This window comes from Photinus pyralis, unplaced genomic scaffold, assembly GCF_008802855.1.
Source record: "Photinus pyralis isolate 1611_PpyrPB1 unplaced genomic scaffold, Ppyr1.3 Ppyr1.4_LG5, whole genome shotgun sequence".
Lineage (NCBI taxonomy): Eukaryota > Metazoa > Arthropoda > Insecta > Coleoptera > Lampyridae > Photinus > Photinus pyralis.
In genome coordinates this window covers 37,162,691-37,176,844 of record NW_022170596.1, presented here as the reverse complement: position 1 = coordinate 37,176,844, position 14,154 = coordinate 37,162,691, and the positions used below count along the sequence as shown (strand labels likewise).

The window sequence follows — 14,154 nt, the reverse complement described above, 5'->3', positions numbered from 1 at the left end:
TGTTTCTCCGTCTCCTTTTCTGTTGTATTTTGTACTTTTTTTCAATTCTATCAACTCCTTTATTATTATTATATTCTTTCGCCATCATTATTCGATATATGTTTTTCTCTACCATACACTCTCTATCCCACTACTTCTTTCTATTATCTTTTCCTTCCCCATCATTTACTTGCTTCCACGTTATTTTTTGATGTACTCTCCTTCTTATTTTTCCACTCCCCCTCTGTACTCCCTCCCATTTCTTTTTCATCTTCTCTAGCCTCTTTCTATACGACTTCACAGTGCCTCCTGTCCATAACTGCATATCTTTCAATCTTTTCCATTTCTTGTTCCGCTTTCCTTTTTAGACTCACTTCCATCCTTGTTCCAATTCTTCTATTTCTTCCTGTATCTTTTATTTTACTATCAATATGTTACCGACCTCCCTCTTGCCCCTATGTGCCCCGATCTCCCTCCACATTTCCGTTTAAAAAAACTCCTTCCTCTCTTTTTTGATAATTCCAACATCCTTTCCATTCCATACAAACGTCTGTACCATAACTCATAGCTGCTATAGACGCAAAGAGTTGTAGATCCCAACTAATTTGTAGTAAAGGTTTACGTTGTTTTTCAACATGAATCTCGAGTTTTGCAAAGAAAAAAGGGAGCTAAGAAGAGTGCTAGTAGAAAATAGAATCTGGAAAAGCTGAAAGAATTGGACAAGGATGAAATAGGATCTAAAATGGAAAGAGAAATAAAAGCGTGGGACGGAATACCAAGTACGGAAGAAAGTATGGAGAAACATTGGAAGAGGGTGTAATAAAAAGTGACAAAGGGTGTCTCGGTTTCAGCAAGGGGCCAGAAATAAAGAAACCATGGATAACACCAAAAATGACCAATAAGATTGGAGCAAAGGAGGAAGGACAGACCAAGGAAAAAGATTGTACAGAAAACTTAACGCCGAACTGTGAAAAGAAACGGATAAGGCAAAATAGCATAGTTTGAAAAGGAATGTAGAGAAATCGAAGAACTGGGTGATTTTTTATATAATAAAGAGAAGAAAAATGTGCTAGATAAAAAAAGGTGGAAGAAATAGAAAATAAAGGAAGTTGTTGACGGAAGAAAGCGAAGTTCTGGCTCGATGGAAATATATGAAGGAATTATATCAAGCAAAGAACAAACCAACACAACTGACAGTGGAAAGCGTACAGGAAATAGAGAAATGATAACATTGGGGAAGGCATTCCATTAACGAAAGTAATGGTAGCCTTACAAGAAATGAAGGATGGAAGGCAGGAGTCCCATAGATTTATTTAAATCGCTGTATCTACGAAAGTGGGCTCTGGCCAGGGGACTTTCTCTGTTTAGAAATGGTTTTGTTTCAGAAGAGGAATCAACATCTGAAAGAAGAGGGTTATTAGTATACGATTTGCGGATCATATGATTGTATTTTTTTGAGAGTAAAAAGAACTTGAGATATTGTTGGAAGGACAGATGAAATGAAACCACAGTATGAACTAAGAATTAATAAGTTATGAAAATGGAAGTGCAAAAGGATATAATTGTAATGATAGACGGGGTGAGGATAGGAGGATAAGATAAGAAGAAGAAGAAGGAAATTGGTGGACAACCTGAAGAAGGGAGAAGAAGGATATGAAAGAGTAAAGCAGAGGATAGAGAGTCGTGGAGGAGAGCAATCAGAAATCTAATGATGATGAGCACTATGTTGTTATTATGGTCACAAGGGTAAATCTAAACAGCCAAGCCATGCCTTTCCTTTCGAAGTAACCCATAAAGCTAGCTACTAATTTATTGTGGCGATTTAATTTGTCGTCATTAATTATCGATATACTTATATACAACTTAATATGCCGTGATAGGCGAATTTATTTAGTATCGTTTAAAAACCTGTTATTTTTAACTGGATATAGATCATTTCAGAATCGATAAACTGACCCATAGGTTTACATAGCACGTCAGGAATAGGCAAAACAAATTGCAGAAAGTACTCTATGCAAAAAAGGTTTTTTTCCTGAACAAACAGGAGCTGGAAAACGTTTAACCTTGACTAGGTAATAGAGCGTAGGTCCAATGTCCCAGGTAACCTTGATGAAACTTATTTGAATATTTATGGAAGAAATGTTATTAATGGCGTACAAATGGATGGGGTTAAAAGATAAAGAGAGAGTCACAGTTTTAAAAGCGTTACGTAAAGTGGTCCACGAGAATCAGATCGTGTTTGGCAAGAAGCAATATAAAAGCTGCACTCATATTTTTTCTTACCCATAAATAAACCGAGCAATTATAGGACCACTTATCCAATCTACAAAGTTGTTTATCACAAACATTCTTGTGCAATTTGGGTTAAAAATAAATAATCCACGATTTGATTATTTTATCAAAAACAGTACCCGTACCTGTTAAACGGGTAACCTTTTGGACACAGTTTCCCAACTATACTAAGACTGATCTAATTTCTGCTTTATTGCCGTTTTCGCATTTGCAAGCCCACACGGAGACAATCACGCACATGATTTATAAATATTATGGCTAATGTGTCGTATAGATCGAGATCTGACTTATATTTATTATTATCGCAGTTTGTTAAAATTTATTTTATGGCAATGAAATCCCATTAGTTGTATTAAATCGATCAATGATACACACAGATCGTGATTGCTCGGATCGATTACCATCTCGAATAATGGGCTGACATTGAAGTTTTATCTATTTCAGGTTCGAAAAAAATTAACTTTAACGGTAGAGCTTAATTTATCGCTTTCAAATTAAGGAGAACCTGTTTTTATATTATAATACATTATTGTAATATTATTTTATATGTAAAAACGATATCCTGTTCCCACAATGTCTACGCGGTTATAGTCATCGATGGGCTATTTCGGCAACTGCTATGCCCGAAGATGGTGCCGACAGCACGAGCCGTCGTACCCTACCATACTTTTTAACATGGATCTATCAGTTTTCTAAACTAATTTTGACGCTTTAATTGATACCCACAGGTAGTTGAAGGTATTCATTTACATCTTAATTTTGAAGTTCATCTCCATATGCAAATAATGTGTTGTGTAAATAAAGGCGTATACCTACCTATTGGTAGAGAAGCTGTAAACAAAGATTGTATAGACACAACTAAATTTCTATATGTGTGCAGAAATAAATTAGAAAATTCGCAATTTAAAAGCAGAAAATTCAAATTTGGTAGGTAGCTTTGCATATAACAACAATATTTTACTTTATGTTATTTTCATGATTTACCTAAAAGCCCGGAGTACAACAGTGAGGAATTTGACTTTGAAGAAAAAAAATTCTCATTGGCTTAACCTTATTATTCTTTATGCAATAAACACCAAGAAGCGGATTTGAGTAAATGCCACTGGAATCTTTTTCCTTCGACGTTACTTAATATTCTAGTGCAATTTTTAGTGGAAGAGACACAAATTGTTTGATAATTTCCGATGATATTAGCGTTAATTTTATTGGTGTTCTACAAGAGCAATCTCTTATTCGTCTAGTAAGCACCTAGTGATGAAATGTTGCATTTTATATTGCGATGTATTTTCCAACAATGGACTAATGTAGGTATACACTACTTATTTCACTGTCACATCTTTATGCTGGAAGCCACCATGCTCGCTTTTCCTCTGATTTGTTGAACATGGCCCGGTGGAAGGTGGTTTTTTAAGTTACTTAGTCAAAACTCAACTCTTTCTTCCACGTCCAATAAGTTACTCTTTCTCAATTCCTTGCTGCATGTATTCCAAAATTAGTGAATAACATTTGCCTTAGATAGCCGAAGCTTCCAATATTAAATAAGGGCAAACTGCCCCCTTTTTGTGACTAAAAAAGCGCATTTGAAATTTTTTAAACGGTCGGTAATGGACAGTTTCCGTTAGCACCATCTGTGGGCTCTCTTTCGAAGAATCTGAGTTTGTTATCAGAATTTCTATAACACGCTTTTTTTTTCTTATGGGCGCCATATTGGATTTTTACAGAATGATATAGATTCTAATTCTAACTTGACACCGAAAGTCCCTTCTAGCGAAAGTACTACACCGGTACGTTTAAGTTTTAATTGATTTATCCTTAATCGCAGTTTATGCGACGGAAAATGCGTTTAATCAGCTTTACAGTTTTTCTTTGTTTTCTGCCTGCACAGCACAATAATCCCTCCTTGGTTGTAAGTCCCAAACTAAACACGTTTAATTAATTCAATTAGAGGAGTTATCTTTTTCCACAATAAAATTTGCGCTGACTTTTTCAGTGCCCAACCAATACCCGATATAAAAACTTGATTATGCACCGAATTTTTCTAGTATTTTTATTTGTATTCTATGATGTCCACAAAAATGTTGTTTACAGCCACCAGGAATTCTTGGACTGTATGAAAAATGTCTAGTTTCCATTATTAATTTATATAGTAATTTATATTGTGAGATTTAGTACGAAGTACCTCCGCTTGTTATTATATTCTGTTTGTGACGATGTTATACAATTGTGCAATTGTCTTATACTGATTAAATTATTATTATTATTATTATTATTATTATTATTATTATTATTAAATAGCAACTTTCATTCTGATAAACCCCGGAACGATTTTTTCCGCAGTCGTCTACCTGGTTCCCCTCTGGTAAACCGAATGAATTCAAGAATCTCCCCGCATTACTCCCTACCCATTTTTTTGATAATTAATTAACGCCTTTTTCAAGATGGCGTCTAGTAATTACCTGAGCCAGTTTCCTTTAAAAGCTAATCGAAATCGCTTTACTCCCTGAAATGCCCGAATTTTAGGCTGTTACCCAAGAATCGTACTAAAACGGCTGAATTACCTACATCCTTAGAGACGTACGCGACGACCTCACAACTCCATAATTTTGATACAAAAAAATCTCATTAAGGTAAGATTAGTTTTTTTTTCAGAAACTACGCAGTTTAGAAAACATGTACAGGAAACTCTGTCGCTGACAATTATTAATAAGCGACAAAAAGCGAGTTTATGATTTTGGACTTTCTGTCCGTCCGTCCGTCCGTCTGTGTGCATGATAACTTACGAACTGTTTCGAAATTTCCAGTTCTGTTTTCAGTAATAGGTAGATAATAGTCAAATGACTAAGTGATTCAATCTTGGTCAATACTCGTCAACCGGAAGTAACATTGTCGCTTCTTGTCTATTGTGGTGCAGTTTATTTTCTGTTTACTTTCCCACACACACACAAAACACGTTTGGGTTCGTTTAATTGTAACTACTGTCGGACTAAAAAGTATGTGCGGTCGAGTTTGAAACTAATCCCTTGGGCCAATTTTAATGAACCAAATTAAAGCTTGTTTAATTCTAAGTTATTTAATCCTCACAAATATTGGTTTTTAAGTAACATTTAAGTATGATTTCAGTGCGAAAACCCTTCATAGTGACCATTTTTTGAGGTTTGCCGCGCCACCGCAAAGTTTAAACTCCCTTGAAAATAAAATTACCTTTCAAATTTTAGTAAGTTATAGATTGAACAGTTCTTAATACGTGAAAGAAACCTATTAAAGAAATTTGATTTTTAACATCTAAGTAACAATACAAAACAACTACAAAATTAATAGTTATTTATTATACAAGACGATAAAGGGATATGTTAACCATTGAAAATTAACCACGAGACGGTTAGTTTTTCTTTATAGTCATACAAAACTTTAGCAGGAGCCATATAAATCATTGTAACGCTTCTGACAATTCTGAATTTAATTTAGAGACGTCAAAAATATTCAACGTTTTTCTCCCGAAGGGTAAAAAACGAATTATTTTAGGTCTTGCCTAGGCTTGACCCTTGTGAGATTACCCCAATCATCCCCGCCCTTTCATAAGTGTCTTTTACGTAACTAAGCTCCCTTTTTTACTCCCCCCGTCGTCAGACAGCCGCGCCGCCGCAACGACCTCGCCACCCGAAGCGGCTGTATTCCGAGTCAGTACTTTCTCAGAAATTAAGTCGTCAAGAACTTAATGGGGGTCAAGCCTAGGCAAGACCTAAAATAATTCGTTTTTTACCCTTCGGGGGAAAAACGTTGAATATTTTAGGGTCTGTGCCGTCGGCTTGACCCTTGTGAGAAGTGTTTGGTTTCTGACGACTAGATAGCGTACTGTGAAATCACTTCGTAGATAATAAGAACCATGAGTTCCAGAAAAAATATAGTATTTATTAACGGAAACGTAAAAAGAAAGAACATTCTCCTAAAAGTAGGTAACAAAAGTGGTCGCTCTAATCAAAACATAATGCTAGCAAAGAGCAAAGGATTTAAAATCCATTTAACGAAAACAAAATCTTAATAAAACTAATCTCTATGAGTCTTCTAAATCAGACTAACATCACATAGGAACAAAAGTATTAGATATGAGATCAGTATTACAGGTCAGGTCATTTCTTTGAACTTCTTTGAAATAAAACTTGAAAAAGTTATCTTTTGTCTTCCAATTGCCACAACCAAGAATGCTGTCCAGCGGCATATTTTTTTCCCATCTTGCAGATGCTACTGCTGATCGTATACTTCCGGGTGAGTGCTGGATTCCAGCTGCCTCAAAAGCTGTTCTGACCCAACCAGCTATTATATAGCCCTGGAAGCAGGTCTAACTTGTCCTCTAGTTGTAATAAAGAGGTTGTGAAGATCATCTCGTGCATTTCGACGATCTCTACTCAATTCTATCAGCTTCAAAGTCCAAAAAATTGGGTCCAAAGCTTTCTCATCATTCCTTAGCAGTTTCCAACCAGACTGTCTAGAGGAAACCTTATCGGTTTTCGAACCCCACTGTGGCCAAAAGCAGATAGAACCATCCTCTTTAGAAAAGTGTTTCTCATCTATCCTCAACAAAGTAAGATCATGGATACGACGACCTGATGCAAGAAGCAAGATAAGAGCTAGACTTCTGGAGACTTGGAACAAACTCGATTGTTCGACCTTCTCCTTCCTTAGCCAGGAAATTATGGTGCTAACACTCCAAATAACTGGCCTGCCCTGGTCTACCCTTTCCATCCCGATTGCTCTAATCATATGTTTTACCACCGGACTACTTGACAAGTGGTAGACGTCCAAGGGATCACTGATCAGGGTAGACACTACTGACTTATGGAGTTTAATCGTGGCCGAGGATAACTTTTTCACCCGTGAAAGAAATGATATGTACTGTGCCAAAATAGCAGGTGAAGGTTTATTTGGGATCAAATTTCCTCTCTTGCACCAAGCAAGCCACTGGTTCCATGGAGCAGAATAAGTTTTTAGAGTAGACTTCCTCCAAGAATTCTCTAGAAGGGCTATGTCTGCCTGCTCCCAACCTTTAACGACGCTGGACCACCCTGTACCTTCCAGGCCTCCAAACTTATCTTCTGAGCATTTGGTAACGGTTTCCCCGTGAGTGCATCCAACAGGTGGTGTTGCAGGTTCCGAATCCGAAAAGGAGGGGCCATTGATCTCGCCTTTATGTCCGGCCCCCAGAAGACCTTCTCCCATCTCGGTACTATTAGGATATAAGTTCCCTTGGCTGTGTTGAGATGGTTGAGTACTCTTGGGACTAACGCCGGTGGAGGAAAAACCCATGCTAACCGAAAGTTCCAGGTTCTGCTGAACGCGTCTATGAACTCCGCCTGCTGGTCTTTCATGTCCCTCGAGACGTACCTGCTCGTCACCTTTGATATGTTTGAGGCAAATAGGTCTATTTGGGGTTCTCCCCACTTCGAGAATATTAACTGAACGATATTCTCTGAAAGCGTCCAATCCGCCAATCTTTTCCTTCTGGACAAACTGTCCGCCATGTCGTTCAGCACTCCTGGGATGAAGTGCGCTACTAAGGTCATTCTGTTTCTCCTCGCAAAACGTAACAGGCGACCCACGATCTTCGTCATCAGAAGAGACTTCGTTCCCCCCTGATTCCTTATGTAAGACACCACTGACCGATTGTCTGATTGGATAAGTATTGATCGACCCGTCAAGACTCTGGCACAACGGAGGATTGCAGAGTAAACGGCAAAGAGCTCTTTTACATTTATATGCCAGCTTAATTGGGACTGGCTCCAGCAACCCTTTATCATCTGGTCTCCCACCTGGGCACCCCAACCCAGATCTGACGCGTCCGTAGTTATGAAAATGCTTGGGCCTTTCTGAAACAAAGGAGAAGCCCTTCGCAGATTCGTCAACCACCATTTCATTTCTTTTACTGCAGAAGGATGAATGCAGAGGAACTTCGTAGGTCTTCTTTCTGGATGGCGATGACTGTATCTCTGCATGTACCTCATGTGTAATCTTCCGAGCGGAATCGCAAATGATGCGAAATTCAGCTTTCCTAGAATTCGTTTGGCAGCTTCCCAGCTCCAAACATTCCTTCTTATTAGATCCGAGAGATCTTTCTTTATCGACGACCTCTTGCGTCTCGGTAATGATACCTGATCCATTTTCGTGTCCCAGATTAAACCTAGGTACTCGCACCTCTTTCTTGGACGCAGGGAGGATTTCTCCCAGTTGATTAACCAGCCCAAACTTTCTAAAAAGGAAATCGCTATTCTGGTGTGATGTTCCAACTCTTCGGAGTTCTGATGGGCTAGCAGGAAGTCGTCCAGGTAAACAATCAATCTTATGCCTCTCTCCCGAAGACGACCCGCTATCCAATTCGATAGGCGAGCAAACGCGAGAGGAGCTGTTGCTAATCCAAATGGGAGGCATGTCATCTGTAGAACTTCCTGGTCGTGAACTATTGACAGAAACCTTCGATGCGATTGTTTTATTGGGATGTGAAAGTATGCCTGCGTTAGGTCCACCTTTACCAAAAAGTCGTCTCCTTGTAAAAAGGTTGGGACCTTCAGATGGTTTAAGAGGCGAAATTTTCATGGTAGCAGGTGTGCGTTGAGACGTTTCAGGTTCAGAACTGGTCTCAGAGTTCCGTCGCTTTTTGGAACGGCAAACATCCGTGATAGGAAGCCCGTTGTATGTGCTGATGGCTGTAGTATTCCCTGCTGCCTCATGATTTCTATCTCTTGGGACAAGCCGTGGGAAGCAAAATGATATAAATGCTTGCCTGAGAATCTTATTAGGGGAGGTCGCTTCACGAAAGGAATTGAATATCCCAATACTGTTTTTAAAATAGCGTCGGGTGCTCTTGCCGAAATCCAGGAATTTACGAACTTTTGCAAGCGACCTCCTTTGAACCCCGAACTGATGGCGTCATTTCTTCCTTTGTCTTTTTTGTCAACACCGCCCTCTCTGGGTTTATAAGAGCCAGATGAAGGTTGATTTCTTGATGAACGGGACTCTGACGGACGCTTCCAGGTATTCCTCGAAGGCCATGGTTTACTCTGTGCCCTGCCTCCTGTATTTGAATTGCTGCTGAAAGGAGGCTTTGCACCTTTGTAGGCATGCGGTGCCGCATACCCGGACCGAGCTGGCGCCCGAAAAAAATGACCATGCTGCTTTGCCAGCTCCGTAAAAGCGACTTCCTCGAATAAATGCGTAGACGACGGAGGAATCGCGTTAAACATAGGAGTTATAGATTCGGATTTTGGCCTGAAAGCTTTTCTTCTCAAATCAATAATCTCCGCTCTCCTGCCACAAGTGTACTGGAGAAGGTCATCACTAATGGATCTAAATTCAGAATGACCGTCTACAAATATACTTCGAGCTTCTGATGCAATGGAAGGATATTTGGATATTAAGTTCTTCAGCGCCTCTGCAAAGGCCTCCCTTTGTAGTAGCAGGCCATGCGTAATCGAACCTAAAGTGGAGTCCGACCTTGCCAAGTGATTATCGTTTGTAGATGAAATCCCTAGAAGCTGAGGATTAACTTTCAAGGCGCTAAACACTGGGTAGGCCTGAAACTTCTTTTGCACCTCTGCGTATCTTATCTTGTTGAAGGAGGTACTCTCTAACCGCTGGCACTGAATACCCTGTTTTTCAATAGTCGGCTTTGGTGCCGGAACTAAAGGCTCCTGCTCCTTAGTTTGTGGCGTAAAATCCCATTCCATAGGAGGCGCATCCGCGATGGATGGAGCCTTCCACGAAACCTCATCCTCCTCCTCCTCTGAGAAGGGTTGTAGATTCTCCTTCCCATCATCAGAGAGACTATAGGAGCTAGAGGGTCTGGTATCATTGAGCCTGTCAAGAACCGATGCCAGCATATTTTTCAGATCTTCATTACTCTTTTCTAAGGCATCTAGCCTGGATTTCTTACTCGCCTTCGAACTTACTGAAGGGCGGGTATTGATACTTTCTGCGTCAGAGTCTGCTTCAAGCTGACGAGAAGCCTCCAGCCTGGAAATCAACAACGGCTTAAGATCGGTTAAAGCAGCTAATGCTAGTTCGTTCTGAGCTAATGAACCACGAATTTTAGCAGCCAAAGAAGAAGGGCCTATAATGAGGCCGATGCAGAAGGGCCAGTCCAACATCTTCACCTTAATTTCCCTGTATTTCTTTTCAGAGATAGATATAGCCTCAGGGTTGAACGCCTGGATAAGACCCACGGTGGGTAGGGCGTACCGGATTTTATTTAGAATCTGAGAATCCATTTCACCATTAAGGAGCTCTTTCTTTAGAAGATTATTAACTTTCCATTTCTTCCAGCCCTCTGGTAGATGAGCTACTGCCAGCTCTTTAATTCTGGAGAGAATGATATTCTCGTCCTCATCATCTAACTCCAGCCGAGCTAAATCTTCTAAAGTGTGCAAATTAGACTGTGTAACCATCTGAAACGAAAAGAACCTGCGTTAGCAAATTCAAAAGGTTCGTCCTTGGTATTGAGCCGCCAACTGCAAAATCTCAGTCGACGGTTCATACCTCGAGCCAGAGGCTCCTGGGCTGAGGAAAAAACGACTCCTCAGCCCGAGACAAAGGCTCACCAATCTGAGCCGACGGTCCGAAAGCCGGAGCCGGCGGCTCGTCAGCCCGCCGTCTCGCCAGCCTGAGCCGACGTCTGACCAATTTGGGCCGACGACGGCTGACCAGTTTGAGCCGACGGCTCCCAGGAAAGAGCCGCTCGCAGCTTTCCTACTGGTCTTTATTACTTATATTATTCCAAAATAGGTTGAAAACGCTAGTTTTGAAATATTTTTCTCACCTTAGAAAAACACTAACACAACGATTCACTAAGTTTTAACTCGAACGGCAACGCCGTTAAAACGTACTTCACAAAGACACCTACTCGAGCGAAGTTGATAGCGTACTGACTCGGAATACAGCCGCTTCGGGTGGCGAGGTCGTTGCGGCGGCGCGGCTGCCTGACGTCGGGGGGAGTAAAAAAGGGAGCTTAGTTACGTAAAAGACACTTATGAAAGGGCGGGGATGATTGGGGTAATCTCACAAGGGTCAAGCCGACGGCACAGACCCTAAAATAGCGAGCTTAGGATCTGCCGTCTCGATCGTTTCCATAGAAACAGAATTTTCATATGTTCTGAACGTCATTTTATATCGTGCACTTGAAATAAGAATGACAGATGTCATTAGAATGCACAATCATTTGTTTCACTTTATCTACCCTTACGGTTAAAGTGATCACTTTATCTATCCTTAGAAAGGCTTAGCCTACTCATTAAAATGTCAATTTAACATATGATATAAACGTATATAAAAGTAGCATATGTAATTAACGAGTCTCTATTCTATACGCGTGCGATACAATGAGCTAAATAATTATTCCAATTAGAACTGTTAATAGTATGGGTATGAAAAAATATGCACAGCAACTAATGTAACTATTAATCAATTATTAAATGCCTAAAAATTTCTCTAGAGCCCCTTTTCGAGATTCATATGTCTGATGTCTATTCGAGCTCCATCAAGTCCCGCAATTAAAAAAAATGTGTAATGAAAATTTTTAAATAGTGCTAGGGTTGTGCTAAATTGTGCTGATTTAGTTTTCATTTGTGTGCTGCTTCGGAAAATTTAAATAGTTTTGTTCGTATTGAGCCCAAACCACAATTGGTTAATGTTCTACATCGAGCACAATCATTTAGCATTATTTTTGCTACCATATCTTAAAAACGCCCGGTAGCTGAGAGTCTAATTGGCTCCAGAGGCATGTGAGAACAGAAACTATCATGAAAGAGTATTTTAATGGCACAATCCAATATGCATCTAGTGGTGGTTATCATTAATGCTGATTCCATATCTGTAAAGCATCAAGTTGGGTGCAGGAGCTAATGGGGTATTGTACATTGACATATAGAAATGGACTGCGCGTACCAATGCTAAGGGCGAATACTGCAGGTGAGAGAGAAGGGAATACCTTTACGGTTACGCATCTTATTGGTTCTTTTAATTTAATTCGAATGCAATCAACAGAAGCACCCTTCTCTCTCTCCTGCAGTATCCGCGCTTCGCATCGGCACGCGCAGTCCATTACTAAACAGGCCGATTCTAGGGCTGATTCAAATTCGAGGGCCCTGTGGGGATCTCGGGAACTGTAAGAGATATGTAGGTAGTTTAAATTTGGCAAAGTTGCGTATTTTGATGCTCAACAAAAACTAAAAAACTTCCGACTACTTTCGGAGATATCGGGAAAAAACGAAATTTTGCAAAATCGTTTATATTTTTTACTGAAGTTGTTACAGTTCAAATTTCAATTTCCTATAGCATTTTAGTACCTGGCTTTATACAAAATTTGTTAGATGTCGTTTAAGGTTTTAAAGTAAAATTTAAGGCGATAAATGATAACGCCGATCGCTATTGACATTATTTGACAGAGAATTGTTTTCTGATTTCAAAAATTAAAAAAAAATTATTCAAAATAAATAACATATTATTATGGCCACTTTTTCCCTCTACCAGATGCTAGTTTTAAATTATCCGACGTTTCGTCTCCGGTTAACCATCATCAACTTTATTTCATATGGAAGCCATTTTTACTTTTTGTTTTATTTGACAGAGAATTGTTTTCTGATTTCAAAAATGCATAAACATCATAGTTTTTTAATATTGTCCAAATATCTTCTTTTTTGCCTAGAAAACTTTGTCTTGGGTAGTAGCACTAGTTCTTATTAAAAGATAGTGATGTTTTGGAAATCAGAAAATAATTCTCCATCAAATGACATAAAAAGTAAAAATTACCTACTTCCATACGAAAAAACAAAGCTGATGGTGGTTGACTGGAGACGAAGCGTCAAACTGAAAATTTAAAAGTAGCATCTTGTAGAGGGACAAAAGTTGTCATAATAATGTGTCATTTATTTAGAAATCTTCGCCCTCATTAATCAAACTTCAAATTCATGAAAAAAAAGGCACTTTCAACACGTGCCGTACACGAAAATTTTTTGCATAGTGATCCTTAATGCCCATAATTGCATAATATCATTGGCATTCGTCATTTTCTGTCACTCAACAGTTGAGCTATTCGTCATAGACAGGACGAAACGCCATGGAAACGTATAGTAAAACTCGTTAAAAAAAAGTACTACTTTCCATACGATTTTTCGTGAAAAAAAGTCCGGTAATTTGATAACAATGCAAAAACAGAATTTACTATAAATGCTCATATGTAATGAAGTAAGTATAAACAATGAATTAGGTAAAAAATGTAAAAGAAAAATTTGTTATTACAAAGTGAAAACGAATAAATATATAATAGCGCTCCATTACTTTAATGTTCGGGTGCTAAAATCGTATTCAGTATCTTTTTTTAGGGAAATGCGCAAACGAAAAATCGAGATGTGCCTACATGTGCAAACAAATTGCAAACGAATGAAGTATATAGTGTTCAATTGTTTTAATGTTGGGGTATAGTTGCCCCCTCCTCCCAAACTTGTTTTTTCAATATCATTTTTTAGAGAAATGCGCAAAAGAACAATCGAAGTGTGCCTAAATGTGCAATCGAAGTACAAACAAAGAAAGTATTTGACGTTTCATCATTTGAATGTGGGGGGGGGGGGCTAACTTCATGCGGGTATAATAATGATATATGACCAAAGTATGCAAATTACAATCTTATGGCAGAGCGATTTCAGTTTCTTAGTAACTCATATTTGTGCATTAATCCCACGAAACAGCTTTGCTCAAATATCCAGTTGGATGCGATTCGGTAACATCGATACGGAACACGAAAGAACAAAAAAGGATAAATTGGCCCCAAAACGTGACGTGTTTGAAAAGTTTGCTCAACATTGCCTTAAATTGTGCCATCTAAATTATCACCCTACTGGGGAC

General features: G+C 39.1%; 1 protein-coding gene across 1 annotated transcript; it reads right to left on the bottom strand.

Moving 5' to 3' along the window:
* Nucleotides 1-8,833: 8,833 nt before the first annotated feature.
* LOC116171931 lies at nucleotides 8,834-11,137 on the bottom strand. The gene is made up of 2 exons (XM_031488981.1): nucleotides 11,075-11,137; nucleotides 8,834-10,703 (listed from the first exon to the last, which is right to left on the bottom strand). The coding sequence occupies exon 2, from the start codon at nucleotides 10,701-10,703 to the stop codon at nucleotides 8,853-8,855; it is 1,851 nt and encodes a 616-aa protein (XP_031344841.1). The 5' UTR covers nucleotides 11,075-11,137; the 3' UTR covers nucleotides 8,834-8,852.
* Nucleotides 11,138-14,154: the final 3,017 nt, after the last annotated feature.